General features: G+C 35.6%; 2 protein-coding genes across 2 annotated transcripts; both read left to right on the top strand.

The window, feature by feature from the left end:
• The first annotated feature begins 755 nt into the window (after positions 1–755).
• LOC137837549 (uncharacterized) lies at positions 756–1,735 on the top strand. The gene is made up of 4 exons (XM_068646568.1): positions 756–917; positions 996–1,100; positions 1,177–1,246; positions 1,323–1,735. The coding sequence occupies exons 1-4, from the start codon at positions 790–792 to the stop codon at positions 1,440–1,442; spliced, it is 423 nt and encodes a 140-aa protein (XP_068502669.1). The 5' UTR covers positions 756–789; the 3' UTR covers positions 1,443–1,735.
• A 1,749-nt stretch (positions 1,736–3,484) lies between these two features.
• Positions 3,485–7,436, top strand: LOC137837548 (receptor-like protein EIX2). The gene is made up of 2 exons (XM_068646567.1): positions 3,485–6,856; positions 7,125–7,436. The coding sequence occupies exon 1, from the start codon at positions 3,563–3,565 to the stop codon at positions 6,851–6,853; it is 3,291 nt and encodes a 1,096-aa protein (XP_068502668.1). The 5' UTR covers positions 3,485–3,562; the 3' UTR covers positions 6,854–6,856; positions 7,125–7,436.
• Positions 7,437–18,481: the final 11,045 nt, after the last annotated feature.

Below are 18,481 nucleotides of genomic sequence, written 5' to 3'. Positions count from 1 at the left end.
GTGCTGAGCCGATTGAACCCCTTGTTAGTCCCACTCCCAAGAGCACAAAGGGGAGTTGTGCGGCTCCTCCAACATCAGGGGATGATATCAATGGGCAGACAGAGGATTGTGAGCTACTAGTAGTGGGCGGCAAACTTCCTCGGGTGGTGGCACTTGGAAAAGTCTATAAAAACGCCACCACCTTACATAACGTTCCTCTCTCCCCTGATGTGGCGAAGGTAACTGTTGAAAAAGTACGATTTCCTGATGCTCGTGTTCCACTACCTTCAGATGAGGTAACCACTGTGGCCGATGCATTTCAGACATTCGTTGCCTGGCCCAGAGAGCTCATTCGATCTATGCCCGAACCTCATGTAATAATTTCGTTTCATTATATTATTTTTTATTTATATTTATATATTACATATAATTTAATACAAATGTTGTTTATCTTGTAGGAACCTTTTCAGCCACCAACTCCGAAAAAGAAGCGTGAGGTTCCAGTTGACGATCCTATGGCTTCCCTACGTCTCATTGCTAGTCAGATTGGCAATGATCCTTTTCCAGTTCCGTGGGATAATACATTTTTTCAAATCAACACTGAACTGCCACTGATGATTTACAACACAGATTTATCAGAATTTATATCTGGGAACCAGGAGCTCAATATAAGTATAATTCAATTTTTTATGATGTAAGTATCTTTACCTATTATTCAATTTACTTTATGTTAAATTATTATTGATTATGCTTTAACTAAAAACTTGTAGGTTTTTGCATAGAGTCTGTATAACTGAGGGGAAGGAAAATATGTATGGATTCGTAGATCCTGCATATACTAATCCCGTTGGACCAAACTCAACTGAGACTCAAGCATACATCACTAACATCCTGGAAAAAGAGGGAAAACAAATTTATTTATGCCCTTACATTAATGAGTAAGTTTAATTATATGTCATCAATTATTATTATTTCATGTTTTAAATATTTACTAACTCTTTTCAATGATCATATAGGCATCATTGGCAGTTACTTGTCTTATCAATGGTTGATAAGACTGCTGTGTGGTTCTGTTCCCTACACAAGAAGATGCCCACAAAATTTAAGGATATCATTGATACGTAAGTATAGTATAAACTTAACTTTGTATATGTTACTAATTAACCATCTACTAACGAGGTTTTTTGTATTAACCAGTTCATGGCGTGGATATAACATCCTAAAAGGTCGATCCAGTTCAAATAATTTGAACTACATAAGAGTAAAGGTTTGTAATTTTTTTCTTTCTCTATTATCATTGTTTATCAATATACTAACATATTACTTTTTATTGAATTATATAGTGTAATAAACAACCAGGAAGCTATGAGTGTGGCTATTACATTATGCAATGGATGATTACCATTATAAGACTAGGTGTTAAAACTGGTTGGAAGGAGGTATATGTTAAATCATTTTTATAATTCTTGAACATATATATATCTAGAAACTAATTTATGTCAACTTTGCAATGCAGTTATTCACAGAAGAAACACCAATGGGTGAGGAAGGCATTTCATATGTTAGAGATTCTTGGTCCACATACTTCATTAATTTTTATAACTCTAGCATAAGTAAACAACATTAGTGGTTTTATTATATGTAATTTGATCACTTGTAAATGTACATTTTGATGATTTCAATTGGTTACTACATTTTTGTATTTGTCTGGCTGGGTTTAATCATTATGCAGGTTATTTAAATATATGGTTTCTGCACAAAACAGGATGTACCAAAAAAAAAACACTATTTACAAATGCGGTCATTTACCAAGACCGCATTTGTAAATAGTGAATTCGCATTTACAAATGCGGTCTTAGTAAATGACCGCATTTGTAAATAGTGATTTATGAATGCGGTTTTTACCAAGACCGCATTCATAAATCCTAAACCCCAAACCCACTCCCTAATTCAGAATAATATACAAATGCGGTTATCTAAAATGACCGCATTTGTAAATGTGATTTATGAATGCGGTCCTATGACCGCATTTGTAAATTCCAGATTTACAAATGCGTGTTGATCAAATGCGGTTCTATGACCGCATTTGTAAATTTAAAATAGCCGCATTTTTTTAACTTATCTGCACTAGTGTGTGTTCTTCTGACGAAAGCTCTAGTTTATGTGTTTGATGAGTTGGAGATCTTCTTGGATATGTTTGTACATTCCTTCACCCTAGAGTTGTCCTCTTGATTGGACCAAAAAAAATAAACAAAAGCCCAATTAGTCCCATATTTGTAAATAAATCAATAAACAACCTCTAGGTCTTCATCCTTCTTATTATGTGGTTATGTGTGGCTGGGGGTTCTGCCATCAACTTCTCAAATTCAATATCTACAAAAAAGCAAAACTAGGTCTTCCACGAAGGCAATTTTTACCTACGAGATATACATCTTCGTCAATTTGAACATATATCAAATCTCCCTTGATGCAAGGAGAAAACAACTGTGAAAGAGAAATATCACAAGCATTATTCAAAGCTTGTGCAAAAGTATTCTTTTGTGCTTGAGTCACATAAGATGACTTGGCTTGTGAAGAACAACCTTGGTCCTTGAGCACTCCCAAGAAATTTGAAAACTGGAAGAATTCATCCCCATCCCACCAAAAGGAAACAACGCTTCAAACATACGACAAACCGAATCACTAGGAACACAACATTGACCATCGATCAACCAGCACAAGAACAGTGACAAACGAGACGCTGATAAGAGGTCCAACACTGCAAAACAAGACACTATAGTGAGAAACACATGAGAAAAACTAGCAAAACACAACCACTATTTCAAAAAACTACACTATCAAAGGAGGACAAAACCCTAGCTATAAACTCTCAATCACTCACCTCCAACGTAATTGACAAGGTAATTTCTTTTATTGTAGGTTGTCAATTGAGTTTGAAAGGATACTTACCAAAATGGCAAAATAATAAGAATTTGTGTACAAGGTATTAAAAGGTAGTTAAATATCCGCCGTTAAATATTTTATACTTTTAATTAGTTAGGTATTCTTAGTTCTAGCATGCACTCTCGTTAGTTCTCGTCTCAAATGATCCTGATTTAAAGGATTTTAGTTGTTTGTGCTTTACTTTTCAATGCATTAAAATGATAATTTAAAAATATTTTAAATGGTTTACTGAAATGAGTGTTCATGAATATTAAATAATTCAGTTTATATATATATGTTGCTTCTATAAACGTACTTAAAAAATGTTTTATGCACATGAACTTTCTCATTGCTTCATTTGTAGTTGAAAACAAAAATAATATTGTATATATCATATTCATCTTTATTCTCATTATTTCATTTGGTGGCTTGAGTTAGGAGTTAGTTTCCTTTGATTTTGTTTCCATTTAATTAATTTTACCTTTGAAACTTTCTTCCTTGTTTGACTTGCAGTAGTCAACAAAGACGGAGGGCTTATAAATGAAGTCTCACAATTATATACAAACTGTTAAACCCCGTTGCTGGGTTGTGCAAATCATAATTTGTAGTGCTTTTGTTCTTTCACTTTTATCAAAGTTCATAGCATATCTGGAAAATTGTAATGGCTTGTTATTTTCTCAAAGTATTGTCTGCAATACTAGTGCTCTTTTTACATACCCAAGTGCCCATTCATGCATTCATCTCGTCATCACAAGTGAAGTGCATAGCGAGGGAGAGAGAGTCACTCCTCAACTTCAAACAAGGCCTCATAGATCATTCTGGCATGCTGTCAACATGGAGGGATGATGACAGCAACATAGATTGCTGCAAATGGAGAGGCATTCAATGCAACAATGAAACAGGTGAAGTACGAATTCTTGATCTTCGTGGTTCCAAAGTGCATTTTTTGACAGGTTCAATCAATCTTACTTCATTGATTGACTTAAAAAACATGGAATATTTGGATCTAAGCAATAATGATGATTCTGGTAGAACCCAGCTCCCTCAGCACATGGGCTCTTTCAAAAATTTAAGATATCTCAATCTATCAAATGTGAATTTTTATGGAGAAATTCCTTATCAACTGGGAAATCTGTCAAAGTTGGAGTATCTTGATCTTAAAGGAAATTCTCTCAGTGGAGCAATCCCTTCTCCACTAGGGAAACTTACAAGTTTACGATATCTAGATCTAAGTGTCAATTATTATCTCCAAGGAGAAATCCCTTATCATCTCGGAAATCTCTCGCATTTGAAGTATCTTAATCTTGGGACATTACTGTCTGGAGCAATCACTTTCAAGGTTGGAAATCTTCCTCTCTTGCATACTCTCAGACTTGGTGGCAATTTTGATCTAACAATTAATGGTGCAAAATGGTTATCTTCTCTCTCTTTTTTAACAACTCTTGGTCTCGATTCATTGACTAATCTTGCTTACTCTCATCACTGGCTACAAATAATTAGTGAGCTTATTCCAAACTTGAGAGAGTTGAGTCTAGTCCGTTGTAGTCTTTCAGATAAGGATGTTTCATCTTTGTTTCCTTCTCATTCCAACCTTTCCACTTCTCTTTCCATCCTTGATCTCTCTGATAATGTGTTTACATCATCAACATTTCAATTGTTGGTCAACCATAGCCATAACCTCCAAGAACTTCATTTTCGTGGGAATAACATTGTTTTGTCGTCTCCTCATTATCCATACTTTCCTTCTCTTGTTGTTCTTGATCTCGCTCTCAATAACCTGACATCATCAACGATTCTAGGAAATTTCAATTTCAGCTCCACACTACGAGAACTTTATCTAGAAGAGTGCAGTCTTACTGATACAAATTTTCTTGTTCCATCTGCTTTCATAGGAAAGTCTTCAACTTCTCTTGTCACCCTTGATCTCTCCTTTAATCTATTGAAATCATCAACTGTATTTCATTTGATTTCCAACTTCACCACCAATCTTCATACACTTTCCCTTGGAGGTAACTTGTTAGAAGGTCCCATCCCAGATGGATTCGGTATCGTAATGAACTCTCTTGAAGTTCTTTCCCTTTCATCCAACAAACTGCATGGTCAGATCCCAGCTTCTCTTGGAAATATACGCACACTACAGGAATTACTCCTTAGCAGTCACAACTTGAGTGGGAAAATTTCTAGCCTCATTAAAAACTCTTCAATGTTGTCATCTATAAGGATATTAGATCTTTCTAATAATAGGTTCACGGGAGAAATACCAAAAAGTATTGGGCTGCTGTATGAGTTGGAGACTCTTCACCTGCAGGAGAATAACTTGGAGGGTGATATCTATGAATTGCATTTCAAAAATTTGTCTAAATTGATCGATTTAGACTTAACACACAACTCATTGTCGCTAAAGTTGGATACAACTTGGATTCCACCTTTCCAATTATTTTATTTGGGACTAGCTTCTTGCAAGTTGGGTCCTAGTTTTCCAAGTTGGCTCCAGACTCAAAGTCGCTTAAGCTTTCTAGATATTTCTGATGCTGAGATTAATGACTATGTACCAGATTGGTTTTGGAACAAGTTACAATATGTAAGTGATTTGAACATGTCTCACAACAGTATCAAAGGTACAATCCCAAATTTACCAATCAAGCTTACCAAGGCAGATACACATACAGTGATTCTAAATTCAAATCAACTTGATGGGGGAGTTCCTACATTTTTGTCACAAGTTGGAACCTTGGATCTTTCCCATAACATGATTTCAGATTTGGATATATTTGTTTGTGGAAAAGGAGCAACCGCAAAAATCAGCATACTGGATTTATCAAATAATCAAATAACAGGACAATTGCCCGACTGTTGGGAACATCTAAGTTCACTGGCATTTCTTGATCTAAGCAATAATAATTTGTCTGGGAAGATTCCAAAGTCCATGGGTGCTCTTGTTCATTTGGGATTTTTACTCTTGAGAAACAACAGTTTAACAGCAGAGCTACCACTCACATTGAAAAACCACCCTCAGTTAGAGACATTAGACTTGAGCGAAAATTTGATTCCTGGTCTAATACCTTCATGGATTGGAGATAGTTTACAACAATTGAAAATCTTGAGCTTGCGGTCAAATCTCTTCTTTGGAAGTGTTCCTGTACATCTCTGTCAGTTGAGTCAAATTCTTGTCTTGGATCTTTCAAGGAATAACTTGTCAAAAGGAATTCCAACATGCTTGAGTAATTTTACTGCAATGATGGATAAAACAGTTGTAAAACAAGATGAAATCATACGAGGTTCTTATGATTCTAATGTGTTATTGACGTGGAAAGGTCAGGAATACGTGTTTCTGAATCCCGAGTATCTTTTAAAGAGCATTGATCTCCCGAGTAATGATTTTACAGGTGAAATACCAAAAGAGGTTACAAAGTTACTTGGATTGGTTTCTTTGAATATATCAAGAAATAACCTAGATGGAGAAATTCCTTCTGATATTGGGAATTTAAATTCACTAGAATTTCTTGACTTATCAAGAAATCATCTCTTCGGAAGAATTCCTTCTTCTCTCGCCAAAATTGATCGTCTTGCTGTGTTGAATTTATCGAACAATGATCTGAATGGAACAATCCCTTGGGGAAGACAGTTGCAAACCTTTGATGCCTCTAGCTTTGAAGGAAATCTTGGTCTTTGTGGTGAGCAACTAAACAAAAGTTGCCCTGGAGACAATGCAACAGGAATGCCTCTAGGAACAGAAGTTGATAATGAAGATGAAAATTCAGTTTTCTATGGAGCATTATACATGAGCTTGGGGCTAGGATTCTTCACAGGCTTTTGGGGCTTATTAGGGACAATACTTCTTTGGCAACCATGGAGAATTGCTTATATGAGAGTCTTAAACATGCTGACAGAACATATACTTGTAGTGGTTGAATTGAATGTAGCCAAGTGCAATAGGTGGCTCAAAGGATAACAGGTATGTTATTCCAATAACTTCTTTGTTATAACTTTGCAATGTTTATTTCTCTGATTTATTAGTTGAATAAATCAGTATCTTCTTTTGATATGGAAAGGCAGAATGACTTTTTTCAAAACAAAAATGAACATCTTGGCATGAACCGATTATTTACAGTTATGCACTTTTTTTAAGTCTAATGGTTACATAGATTTTCAGTTTTATTCATTTCATTACAAGAATTCAGTCTCTAGAATATGTAATCTAAATTATCGCACAATATTTGCAGTTTTGGAGGATGAGCTTCAAAATTTCTATCTGAATGAAAGCTTCATGACTTGTTGGATGTAAGATATGCAGTATTGAGTTTACAATGCAAAACAAAATCACTGTTTCTGGAAGCATACTGATTTGATTTCTCTTATAGTATAATCTATTTGTAATTTTAGTTTATTTTCTCTTTATGTCAAGACCTTTTTATATTTTTGCATTCCATTTTGATTAGTGAAAGCTGCTAATAGACTGTCACATCTTAGATGTCCAAATAAATTGTGATGGCTTATCCTACTACTACTTCAGTTTGCACTGAGTTTGATCTTAATTACAATTTTCACATGCATACACTCTATAAATCCCAAAAAGTAACATTCACATATGCACACAGCCTTATATTAAATTAAATTATCTCAGGCAAGAGCCTAATTAGTTTGAACTACCACTTCATTCTCAAGACAACTACAGAAATATCTCACAGAAGAACTGCATAATTCTATAATTTGGCATTAGGCTGAGTCTGTAATTTATCCACTGTGAGGTTATCTAATAATGCTCTGCTACCATGAGAAGAACAAATTAATACCGATTGTGGCAGTTCAAGAACTATATTTTTAAGTATAAAAGAACAATTTACAATTTATTCAATCACATATTTCACCCTCACAAAGTAGGTGAAAACTAAGAACAGTTAAGAACTCTGTTTGTCTCTTAAATTGCTTAACTGAAGCTGAAAATGAGGCTTGGACGTTGGTTAGGATTACAGTCAATGGCAGAGCTAGAGAAGAAAAATTGGAGGGTCAAAATACTTTTACAACTTTTCTCCTATTCTTTGTTATTCAATAAAAAAAGGAAATTTTAGTTGTAATCTTTATGTTGTAAAATATTCCAAAGAAACGTTAATTTTTTTAAGCTAAAATAAAATAAAACTTGAATTTGTGAGCTGTCAGAATATATAATACGATTAAGATCTTATTAAAGGAGGAGAGGTTAATATTGCATTTAAACAAATCTTGTATCCAAAACCAAAATTGTTCCACAATTTTACCATTAAAAAACAAGTACTGTATGGACTCAATATGTGCACGATAGAGGTTGCAAATAAAGAGATATAATCTATTAGGCATTTTTTAGCAATGAATGATCTAGAAGAAGGAATGCATTGTTTCCAAATATAGTTGGTCCAAGCAACTTGAGCATGCTGTTGGTTTTGATACTTTGTAATGAAGTTTTTAACAGTTTTTGTGATTCAGAATCTCACCTTTAACACTTGTCCAAATACCCTCATCTTGCTTATAAAAAATAGAGCGTTATCAAGATGCTCCTACAAAAAGGAAAGTCTTATAAATCCAGGTAGGAATTTCCAAAGAGAATATAACGTCAAACCATCAATCACAAAGTTGGCAAGTTGAATTATATCCATCATGATTAACAACTTCTCTTTCCATTTTGATAATATTTGTAATTTGAAAATTTCCATAATACATAATAAATAAATGTTGTACCGATCGGTACTGGACGAGTCAGTCGCTCGGTTTCAGTAACCGATCGTGTCTAAACACATTTAAGGCACTTAATAAATACAACAATGAAAATTATGAAAGTTCTTTGAGTCATAATCATGTCCCGCTTAATACGGGTGACATCTCCGAAAAATCAGTCAAACACACTGATTAACTAAAAGATATTGAAGATATTCTCCAAATATCAAATATATATAAATATACCTATGTATCTTCCTATAAATTAGGGATCATGTTGCAGATCAGATAAAAAATAATATTTATTCGACCCATCACAACAATGACCCATGACAAAACACTGTAAATAAACCCTTTACAGAGGTGTAAGGTACACTTTAATCAGTTTTCGCCATACACTATTTACATAGAGTACTTACTTGATCGTCGAAGTACCTTTTTCAGGTCAACCCCTACCAAGCACCAACAATTAAAGGAGGAGACTTAAATGAAGGAGCTAGGAGGCAATCGACACATCAACAATTGTACAACAACTTCCAAGTACTATCTAGACCCACTTTGTCTACACAAGTACAATTGGCACCTACCGTGGGGCCAAGATAGAATTCAAAATCAAACTAGCAAAAATGGTGTCAACAAGGAATACGGTCAACAACGATCAAATCACCAAGGAACATATTGTTATGTTTCACACACTTCATCAACAAATTGAGGAGATGCACCAGAAAGGCGTAGAAGATCAATAGAGGAATGAAGAAGAGGTACCCCTTCTCAAGGAGCAGGACAAGGGGTTGAAGCGAAAACTCGAAGAATCCAATCGGGGAGAGCAGTCTCGGTCGGGCAATCACACTCACAACCAAGAGAAATCAACAACAACTCGAACGAATACTTAGCAAACGCCCCAACAAACCAAATAGACTCATAGGCTGACGATGCTGATGATCTAGGAGGCCATCCTTTTATTGACGAGATCATGGAGGCACAACTCCCCTCCAAGTGGAAGGGACTCAGTATCAAACTCTACGATGGTTATACAGATCTGGACGAGCACATGAATGTTTACAAAACACAGATGAATCTCTACACCACAAATAAGGTAGTATGGTGCAAAGTCTTCCCTACTTCTCTCCAAGAGGGGGCACTCAGTTGGTTTACCTAACTTCCACCTAACTCGGTTAACAGTTTAAAACTCTCTTAGCAAAGTTTAACACTCAGTACGCAATTAGTCGACATAGCCCTTCTCAACATCAGGCAGGAGAAGGGAGCAACACCCTTACACCATATGTCCTCTATTAAAACCAAGAAGATGTTTCATGTGTTTGTGAGCTTGATTAGATGCATTTTTATCCAAAAGAATGGCTTTTAAGGAATTATCGTCAAGCCTTTCTGATGGAATGGTGCCTTCATGACCGAATTCTTTTCTTGAATTTTGGAGAGGATTGGCGGCAACTTCAATGGAGAAGATGAACAAGGATGGCTCATATAGAGCTATGGTTTCTTTGAAGGTGCATGATAGGTAGGGAGAGTGATTGGTTGAGCCATATCACTTAAGCGAGGTGAAGAAAAAGATTAAAGTGTTTATCCTAGAAAGGCAAGACTAGAGAGTGAGATGGCTAGCAATCTTGGTAGCAATTCACTCATTCATTAAGCTTTAAAATTCATGAGCCAAGCACCTCAATTTATAGGAGAGAGGGTTGAACATTTTGGAGCAAAAACTTGAAAATTCAAAATAAAACTCTCCAATGAGAAGGTGGCATGTGGACTCATGCTTTCCATGTTTAGCTCACACCTTCCATGCTAAATCCTCTCCACTCCTAGGCTGCCATGTGGACGTCCATGTGCTCCATGCCAAGGTAAATTTCGTCCTCCAAAATACCTTAGATGTTTTAGGGTTACATTGGGCTCAAAGAAGCCCAATTGTTACCCTAACTAGACCTATTTTACTATTGGCTCAAATTCAAGCCCAAAAACCTATGCTACTTGGTCCAAATATTTGGTCCAACTATTTTATGCTACTAGGCCCAATACATGGCCCATTAAATCCTAAACAACTTTATACAATTTATTTAAGCTAAAGCTAGGCCCAAAAAATAATGTTGACTAGTCAGCAGAAATTCAGTTTCTTGTGTTCTTCTGACCAAAGCTCTAGTTTATGTGTTGATGAATTGGAGGTCTTCTTGGATATGTTTGTACATTCCTTCACCCTAGAGTTTTTCTTTTGATTGGGCCTAGAAAAATAAACAAAAGCCCAATTAGACCCAAATGTGTAAATAAATCCATAAACAACCTCTAGGTCTTCATCCTCCTTATTATGTGGTTGTGTATGGTTGGGGCCTCTGCCATCATCTCCTCCTTCTTGAGAGGATATGTCCTCAAATCTATAGGGTTGATCTCGAACAACAACTTTATTTCTGCTTTGAAAACTATGTTCGTCCTCCAGGATCAAATGTCAATCTGTTGGAGTCATCAAACAAATCAAGTGAGTTAGTTTCAGTAGTTGTATAAAAATCAGTCTAATTAAGTTGTCATTCCTCTTGTTTTTCTATTGTTTTTGGCAACTTTTCACAAGATTTCTTTAGAGAGGAGTACATAATTTTCTTTTAATTTTTTCTTCCCTTGTTCTAGATTTTAATTACTAGACTCTTTAGACACTACCTTTTGTTCTAGAAGAGCTGTGAGTTTTCAGTTTTTAGGTGTTAAAAGATAAAAATAATATTTTTATTTTTTTCATGTGTGAAGGTAATCTCGTTGGTACGACCATTATGCATAGAGTTTTTAGCAAATTGCCATGGTCGTCTCAATAAGACATGACAAGTTTCCATAGGCACTACATCACATAAAATTTTATCTATCTAGATGCCTACATATAACTCGACCTTCACTTGTTGGTGATATCTTAGCATATAGTCAAAATAAACTACTACATATTTACCTATGCAATTCCTAAGGACATGATTCATAAGCCTCATGAAGGTGTTAGGTGCAATAGTTATTCCAAAAGATATCACTAACCACTCATATAGTCCAAACTTGGTCTTAAAAGCATTTTTCCACTCATCACCCTTTTTAAGTTTTACTTGGTGATATCCGCTTTTGAGATCAATCTTGAAAAATATAGTGTACCCATTTAATTCATCAAGCATATCATCAAGTCTAGGAATTGGATGCATGTATTTGATATAGATATTGTTGATGGCTCTACAATCACAATACATTCTCCACTTGCCATCTTTCTTAGGCACCAACAAAATTGTTGAACCAAGTGGTGTTCAAGCTTTGAAGAATCCAAAACCCTTTGAAGGATGTTGAAGGTTGTGCTTGTTGTTGTTGAGTTGTCTTAGTTAGGATCTGGGGTAGATTGAATATTGTAACCCACTCTTTATTGAATCCAAAGCATAGGCATTCTCAATCTTTTTAAAAGAAAAGTGTTTTTCAAATTAAGTGAAAAACAACCGATTGTTTTGTCGAAACAACCGATTGTTTTATACTTAGGTGTTTTTAGAAAGGTTGAAAACTGTTTTTTCAAATGGATGAGCTATCAAAACCAAAACAACCGATTGATTCGTGGAAACAACCGATTGTTTATTCTGGTACCATAACAGAAAAATGGTTTGTGCTTTGATTGAGCATTAAATGATTTTCTAACTGTTTACACTCCAGTTTTTAATGTTTTGACCAATCTTTAAAGGCAATTAATAGTTTGTTAAGATTTGATAACAAACAACAAACTTTGATAAATATAGAAAAATAGATTTGAGTTTTTCACTGATTTTGAGTTTTTGAAAAGTTGAGATTGCTTAGAGATTGAGATTGATCAAAGAGTGTGAGCTAGGATTTTCTCTTGTATTGATTTCAAATTTGCTTCTGTAACAAGTGTAATCCTTGTATCTGTTGAAAGAACTTTGTGTGTTTTTTGAGAAGTGTTGTGTGTTTGCTTCTGTAACAAGTGTAATCCTTGATTGCTTAGTGGTATTCCTCAGTTGTTTTTTAGAAGACTAGATGTAGCTCTGGGTTTAGAGTGAACCAATATAAATCTATGTGTGCATTTTCTCTATCCCTTAACTCTTTAAATTCAGTTTTTATATTTGTAAACTGGTATAAACAACCGATTGTTTATGCGAAACAACCAATTGTTTTTCTGGAGCTGTTCTTTTAGCTTTGTGTTTTGAAAAACTGATTTCTTAATCAAGATATTCTCGAAGTAATTTCATTCAAGGCTTAAAAGTTTTCGAAATCCCTCTTTAAACCATTCACCCCCCTCTAGTTTAAAGCCATACATTCTAACAATTGGCATCAAGAGCTTGGTTCTTGAAAGTTATTCAAGTTGATCAAAAAATCTTTTTTCTATGGTTGGAAAACAAGCTTTTGAGGAAGGTGCTTCAATCTACAAACGACCTTTATTCTGTGGATTGAATTACAAAGTATTGGGAAGCCAGAATGAAAATCTTTGTGGAATCTAGTGATCAAGGAATTTGGGATTCAATTAAGAATGGTCCTTACATTCCAAAAATTAATAAGAATGGTTCTTTCATTGCAAAACCTTGGTCTCAATGGACCAATGATGAATGTAAAATGGCCAAGCTTGATTGTACTGCTCAAAACATAATAGCTTATGCACTAGATACTAATGAGTTTTTCAGGGTATCAAAATGCAAAACTGCTAAAGAGATGTGGGACACACTCAAGGCTGCTCATGGAAACAATGAACCAAAGGAGGCAAGGTCAAAAAGTCAAGCAAGAAGGAAAAGAAGGCAAAACAAGAAAAGCCTCAACCTTTGCTTCATGGCCAGAAAGGAGGATGACTCAAGTAGTGTAAGTTCATTTAACTCTTCAAACTCTGAAAATTATAGTCAATTACTTCAAGCCTTTCAAGAAACGCATGAAGAAGCCAACCGATTGGCCCTCTTGAACAATCGGTTAAAGGGAATGAATATCTGGCTTGAAAACAGAATAAAATCACTGGAAGAGGAATTAGAAAATTCAAAACCAGATTTTGAAAACCTTGAAATCATTTACAAAAACTCCTCTTGCAAGTGTGATACTCTTGTTTGTGAAAATTGCGAAAATCTTGAAAAGAAGGTCCACTATCTTGTTAAAACTGTGGATAAGCTTTCTAAAGGTCAATCCAACTTTGAAAATGTCTTGGCATCTCAAAACTGTGTTTTTGGAAAAGCTGGATTGGGTTTTAACCCACAAAACAAACAAGATATACTTTCAAAATCATTTTCGAAAATGCCAGAAAAACTACTGATTGGACCATCGAAACAACTGATTGTTACATGCTTCTACTGCATGAAAAGAGGTCATTCTGTGAGGTTCTGTAAAATCAGAAAATATGTTGTTCCTAAGGGCTTTATGAAGTGGATTCCTAAGTGCAATAAAGATTCAATTGATGAATGTAAACCAAATGGACCCACATTCATAAGGGGACCAAATCTTTGTACTTGAAAATCTTCTTTGTAGGAAATCTTGGAGGAGAGCAAGAAACTATGGTACTTGGACAGCGGATGTTCCAAGCACATGACAGGGGACAAATCAAAGTTCCTGAGCATCTCCTTTAAGCAAAAAGGGCATGTCACCTATAGGGACAACAACAAAGGAAGGATTATTGGGAGAGGATCCATAGGAGACAAAGACATCTTGGTCATCCATGATGTGCTCTTTGTAGAAGGTCTAAAGCACAATCTGTTGAGCATTAACCAACTATGTGACAAGGGATATCAAGTGATGTTCAATTCAAACACATGTGAAATCTGTCTACCCAACACCAAAGAGGTAATATTGGTAGGTAAGAGAGTCAATAATGTGTATCTTCTAGATATCTCTTCACCATGTTCAATTGGTTGTCTTCTATCCAAGCAAGATGAGTCTTGACTTTGGCATAGAAGAATTGCTCATATTCACATGAATCACTTGAACAAGCTAATTTCAAGGGATCTTGTGATTGGGCTACCAAAGCTCAAGTTTGAGAAGGGCCATATTTGTGAAGCTTGTCAAAAAAGAAAACAAGTGAAAAGTTCTTTTGAAATAAAAAAATGTTGTTTCTTCTTTAAAACCCCTTGAGCTTTTTCACATGGATCTTTTTGGACCATCAAGAACTATGAGCCTTGGTGGAAATTATTATGCTTTTGTTATTGTTGATGACTTTTCTAGGTTCACTTGGACTCTTTTCTTGGAATCAAAGAGTGATGCCTTTTCTGCATTCAAGAAGCTAGCAAGAAGGTTGCAAAATACAAAGAACTGCAACATATGCTCTATTAGAAGTGATCATGGAGGAGAATTCCAAAATGAGAAGTTCAGCAAGTTCTGTGAGAAGATGGGGATTTTGCACAACTTCTCTGCTCCAAGAACTCCACAACAGAATGGTGTGGTAGAGAGGAAGAACAGGTCTCTTGAAGAGCTAGCAAGGACAATGCTTAGTGAATCATCTCTTCCTAAGTACTTTTGGGTTGATACAGTTAGCACTTCTTGTTATGTGATGAATAGAGTGCTAATTAGGCCAATTCTGCAGAAGACTCCTTATGAACTCTTCAATGGAAGGAAGCCTAACATCAATCATCTCAGAGTTTTCGGTTGCAACTGTTTTGTTCTAAACAATGGAAAGGAAAGCTTAGGGATGTTTGATGAAAAAGATGATCTTGACATCTTCATAGGTTATTCTCTCACAAGTCATGCATACAGAATCTACAACAAGAGACTAATAACTGTAGAAGAATCAATTCACGTTGTCTTTGATGAGGTAGATCGCAGAAACAATCAAATCCCAAAGACCAGAGCTAAAGAGGATGAATAAAGCATCAGTTTGGAGAAGCTGGAAATCTGTGCAGAAAAACAACTGGTTGATTTGCAGAAACAACCGATTGAAATTCTGCAAAAGAGTGAGTTGCCCAAAGAGTGGAGGATTCCTAGAGATCTGTTAATGGAAAACATCATAGGGCAGATAAAGGAAGGTGTCTCCACACGAAGCTCCATCTCAAACTTCTGCATGCACACAGCTTTCGTCTCACAAATTAAACCAAAGTCAATTGATGAAGCTCTCAAGGATGAGAAGTGGGTTGAAGCTATGCATGAAGAGTTGAATCAGTTTGCAAGGAATGAGGTATGGTTTCTTGTCCCTAGAACAAATGATATGAACATTATAGGGTCGAAGTGGGTGTTTAGGAATAAGTTGGATGAAGATGGTGTGATCACAAAGAACAAAGCAAGGGTAGTTGCCAAAGGCTACAATCAAGAGGAGGGCATAGATTACAGTGAAACCTTTGCCCGTGTTGCAAGGTTGGAGGCTGCTGCTGGCTTTTGCTTGTATGAGTGGTTTCAAACTCTTCCAAATGGATGTCAAGAGTGCCTTCTTGAATGGCTACATCAATGTGGAAGTTTATGTAGATCAAACATCGGGTTTTGAAGATCATAAGCATCCCAACCATGTCATCAAGTTGAAGAAAGCTTTGTATGGACTGAAGCAAGCTCCAAGGCATTGGTATGAGAGGCTTACCAACTTTCTGCTATCTCATGGTTATGAAAGGGGAATGGTAGACAAGATTCTCTTCATCAAGAAGTAAAATTCAGAAATAATTCTTGTGCAAATCTATGTTGATGACATCATCTTTGGTGCTACACAAGATAGTTTGTGTGAAGAATTTGTGGCTGCAATGAAAGGAGAGTTTGAAATGTCTATGATGGGAGAACTATCTTTCTTTCTCGGATTGCAAGTTAAGCAAACAAAGGATGGGATCTTCTATGTCAATCAAAGTATTGCAAGGAGATTCTCAAGAAATTTGAAATGGAGAGTTGCAAAGAAGCAAGCACTCCAATGCCATCAAGCTGCTACATGGATACTGATACTGCTGGAAAGAGTGTAGATCAAACCAAATACAGAGGATTGATTGACTATTTGCTTTATCTAACAGCTAGTAGGCCGGACATCATGTTTGCGGTGTGTCTATGTGTTAGATATCAAGCAAATCCTAAAGAGTCACACTTCAAAGCTGCAAAAAGAATTCTGAAATATCTCAAAGGAACATCATCTGTTGGGTTATGGTATCCTTCTCACTCTCCAATTCATTTAATTGGTCATTCAGATTCTGACTTTGCAGGTTGCAAGCTAGATAGAAAGAGCACAAGTGGAAATTGCCACCTTCTTGGCTCAAACCTAATCTCATGGCATAGCAAGAAGCAAGCTTGTGTTGCTCTCTCTACTGCTGAGGCTGAGTATATTGTTGTTGGAAGCTGATGTGCACAGATTTTGTGGCTCAAACAACAACTTGCAGACTTTGGATTGAAGATCAGCAAAGTCCCTTTGATGTGTGATAACACAAGTGCCATCAATCTTACCAAAAATCAGATTCAACACTCAAGGACCAAACATATTGAGATAAGGCATCATTTCATCAGGGATCATGTAAACAATGGAAACTGTGAAGTGAAGCTTGTGGAGACCAAACTGCAATTAACTGACATCTTCACTAAACCACTACCAAAAGAGTGGTTTTTCCTCCTAAGAAATGAGTTAGGTATCCTTGATCTTAATAATCTCTCCTAAATCTGTTTTGTTACTGTTAAAGTCTATTTGTGAAGACAAATAGGGGGAGAATAATTTGGTTTTGTGTATCCTTATCTAAAACTGTTTAATTTTGTTAAAATCTCTGATATAAAACTGTTTTCTACTGCTGCTGATAGAAACAACCGATTGTTTCTGTTAGAATATATGACCTTAAACGAGAGGGGGGGTGAATTGTTTAAGAAGGATTTTAGAAAACTTTTAAACTTGAAATGAAAATTCTTTGAGAGAACCTTGATTAAGGATTCAGTTTTTCAAAACAAACAAAAAAAGCACAAAGCTGGAAAAACAATCGGTTGTTTTAGCGAAACAATCGGTTGTTTATACCAGTCTCAAAATGACAAAACTGAATTTAAAGAGATAGGGATAGAGAAATTGTACACAGTTGTTTATACTGGTTCACTCCAAATCCAGAGCTACATCCAGTCTTCTCAGAACTCTAAGAAAATCCACTAAGTAATCACACATTGATCACTTACACAACAACCAAGAGAATGACCCTGAAAACCTCAAGAAACACACTCTCCTTGGCCAACACTAAGATTGCTGATCTTGAACACCTCAAGAACACACAACCAATCTCAGCAAAAACACACAAACGAATTGTTCAGCAGTTTACAAAGATTACACTTGTTACAGATGAATATCTGAAATCAATACAAGTAGAATCCTATTCCAGCACCTTGATCAATCTCAAAACTCTTAAGCAATCTCAGAACTCTTTGAAAAACTCTTAGCAAAAACTTTCTCTCAAGATTCTTAATTCTTAAAAACAGTTTTTCTGAATTTATACAAAGATATAGTTTGTTATCAAATCTTAACAAACTCTTAATTGCATTTAAAATAGATTGGTCAAAGCATTTAATGACTAGAGCGTATTCAGTTAAAGCATTTAAAGCTCAGTCAAAGAAAACAATTTTTCTATTATGATTCCAAAACAAACAATCAGTTGTTTCCTCGAATCAATCGGTTGTTTTGTTACTTAACAGTTTTCACCATTCAAAAACAGTTTTCAAACTTTCTCAAAACACCTAAGTGTAAACAATCGGTTGTTTCGACAAAACAATCGGTTGTTTCAACTTAGTTTGAAAAACATTTTACTTTGATAAAGATTGAGATGCTAATTGCTTGAGATTTAATCTAAGGGTGGATTACAACATTAAACTACCCCGGAGCAAAGCTTAAACCAGCACAACAACACCAAGCAAAGCAGAGGATTCAACATCCTTCAAAGGATTTGGATTCTTCAAAACATTGAACACCACTTGGTTCAACAGTTTCGAGTAAACAACCAATTGTTTATCAGGATTTATCACTTATGTTTTAAATGTGTGA

Source organism: Phaseolus vulgaris, chromosome 4, assembly GCF_000499845.2.
Source record: "Phaseolus vulgaris cultivar G19833 chromosome 4, P. vulgaris v2.0, whole genome shotgun sequence".
In the NCBI taxonomy this organism is placed as follows: domain Eukaryota; kingdom Viridiplantae; phylum Streptophyta; class Magnoliopsida; order Fabales; family Fabaceae; genus Phaseolus; species Phaseolus vulgaris.
Note: the sequence above shows the minus strand (reverse complement) of the source record. Positions and strands in the feature narration are given on the sequence as shown.

Coding starts and splice junctions, on each gene's coding strand:
- LOC137837549 (XM_068646568.1), top strand. CDS start 790: ATGTATGGATTCGTAGATCCTGCATATACTAATCCCGTTGGACCAAAC. Junction 918..995: donor TTATGCCCTTACATTAATGA/GTAAGTTTAATT, acceptor ATGATCATATAG/GCATCATTGGCAGTTACTTG. Junction 1,101..1,176: donor TTTAAGGATATCATTGATAC/GTAAGTATAGTA, acceptor TGTATTAACCAG/TTCATGGCGTGGATATAACA.
- LOC137837548 (XM_068646567.1), top strand. CDS start 3,563: ATGGCTTGTTATTTTCTCAAAGTATTGTCTGCAATACTAGTGCTCTTT.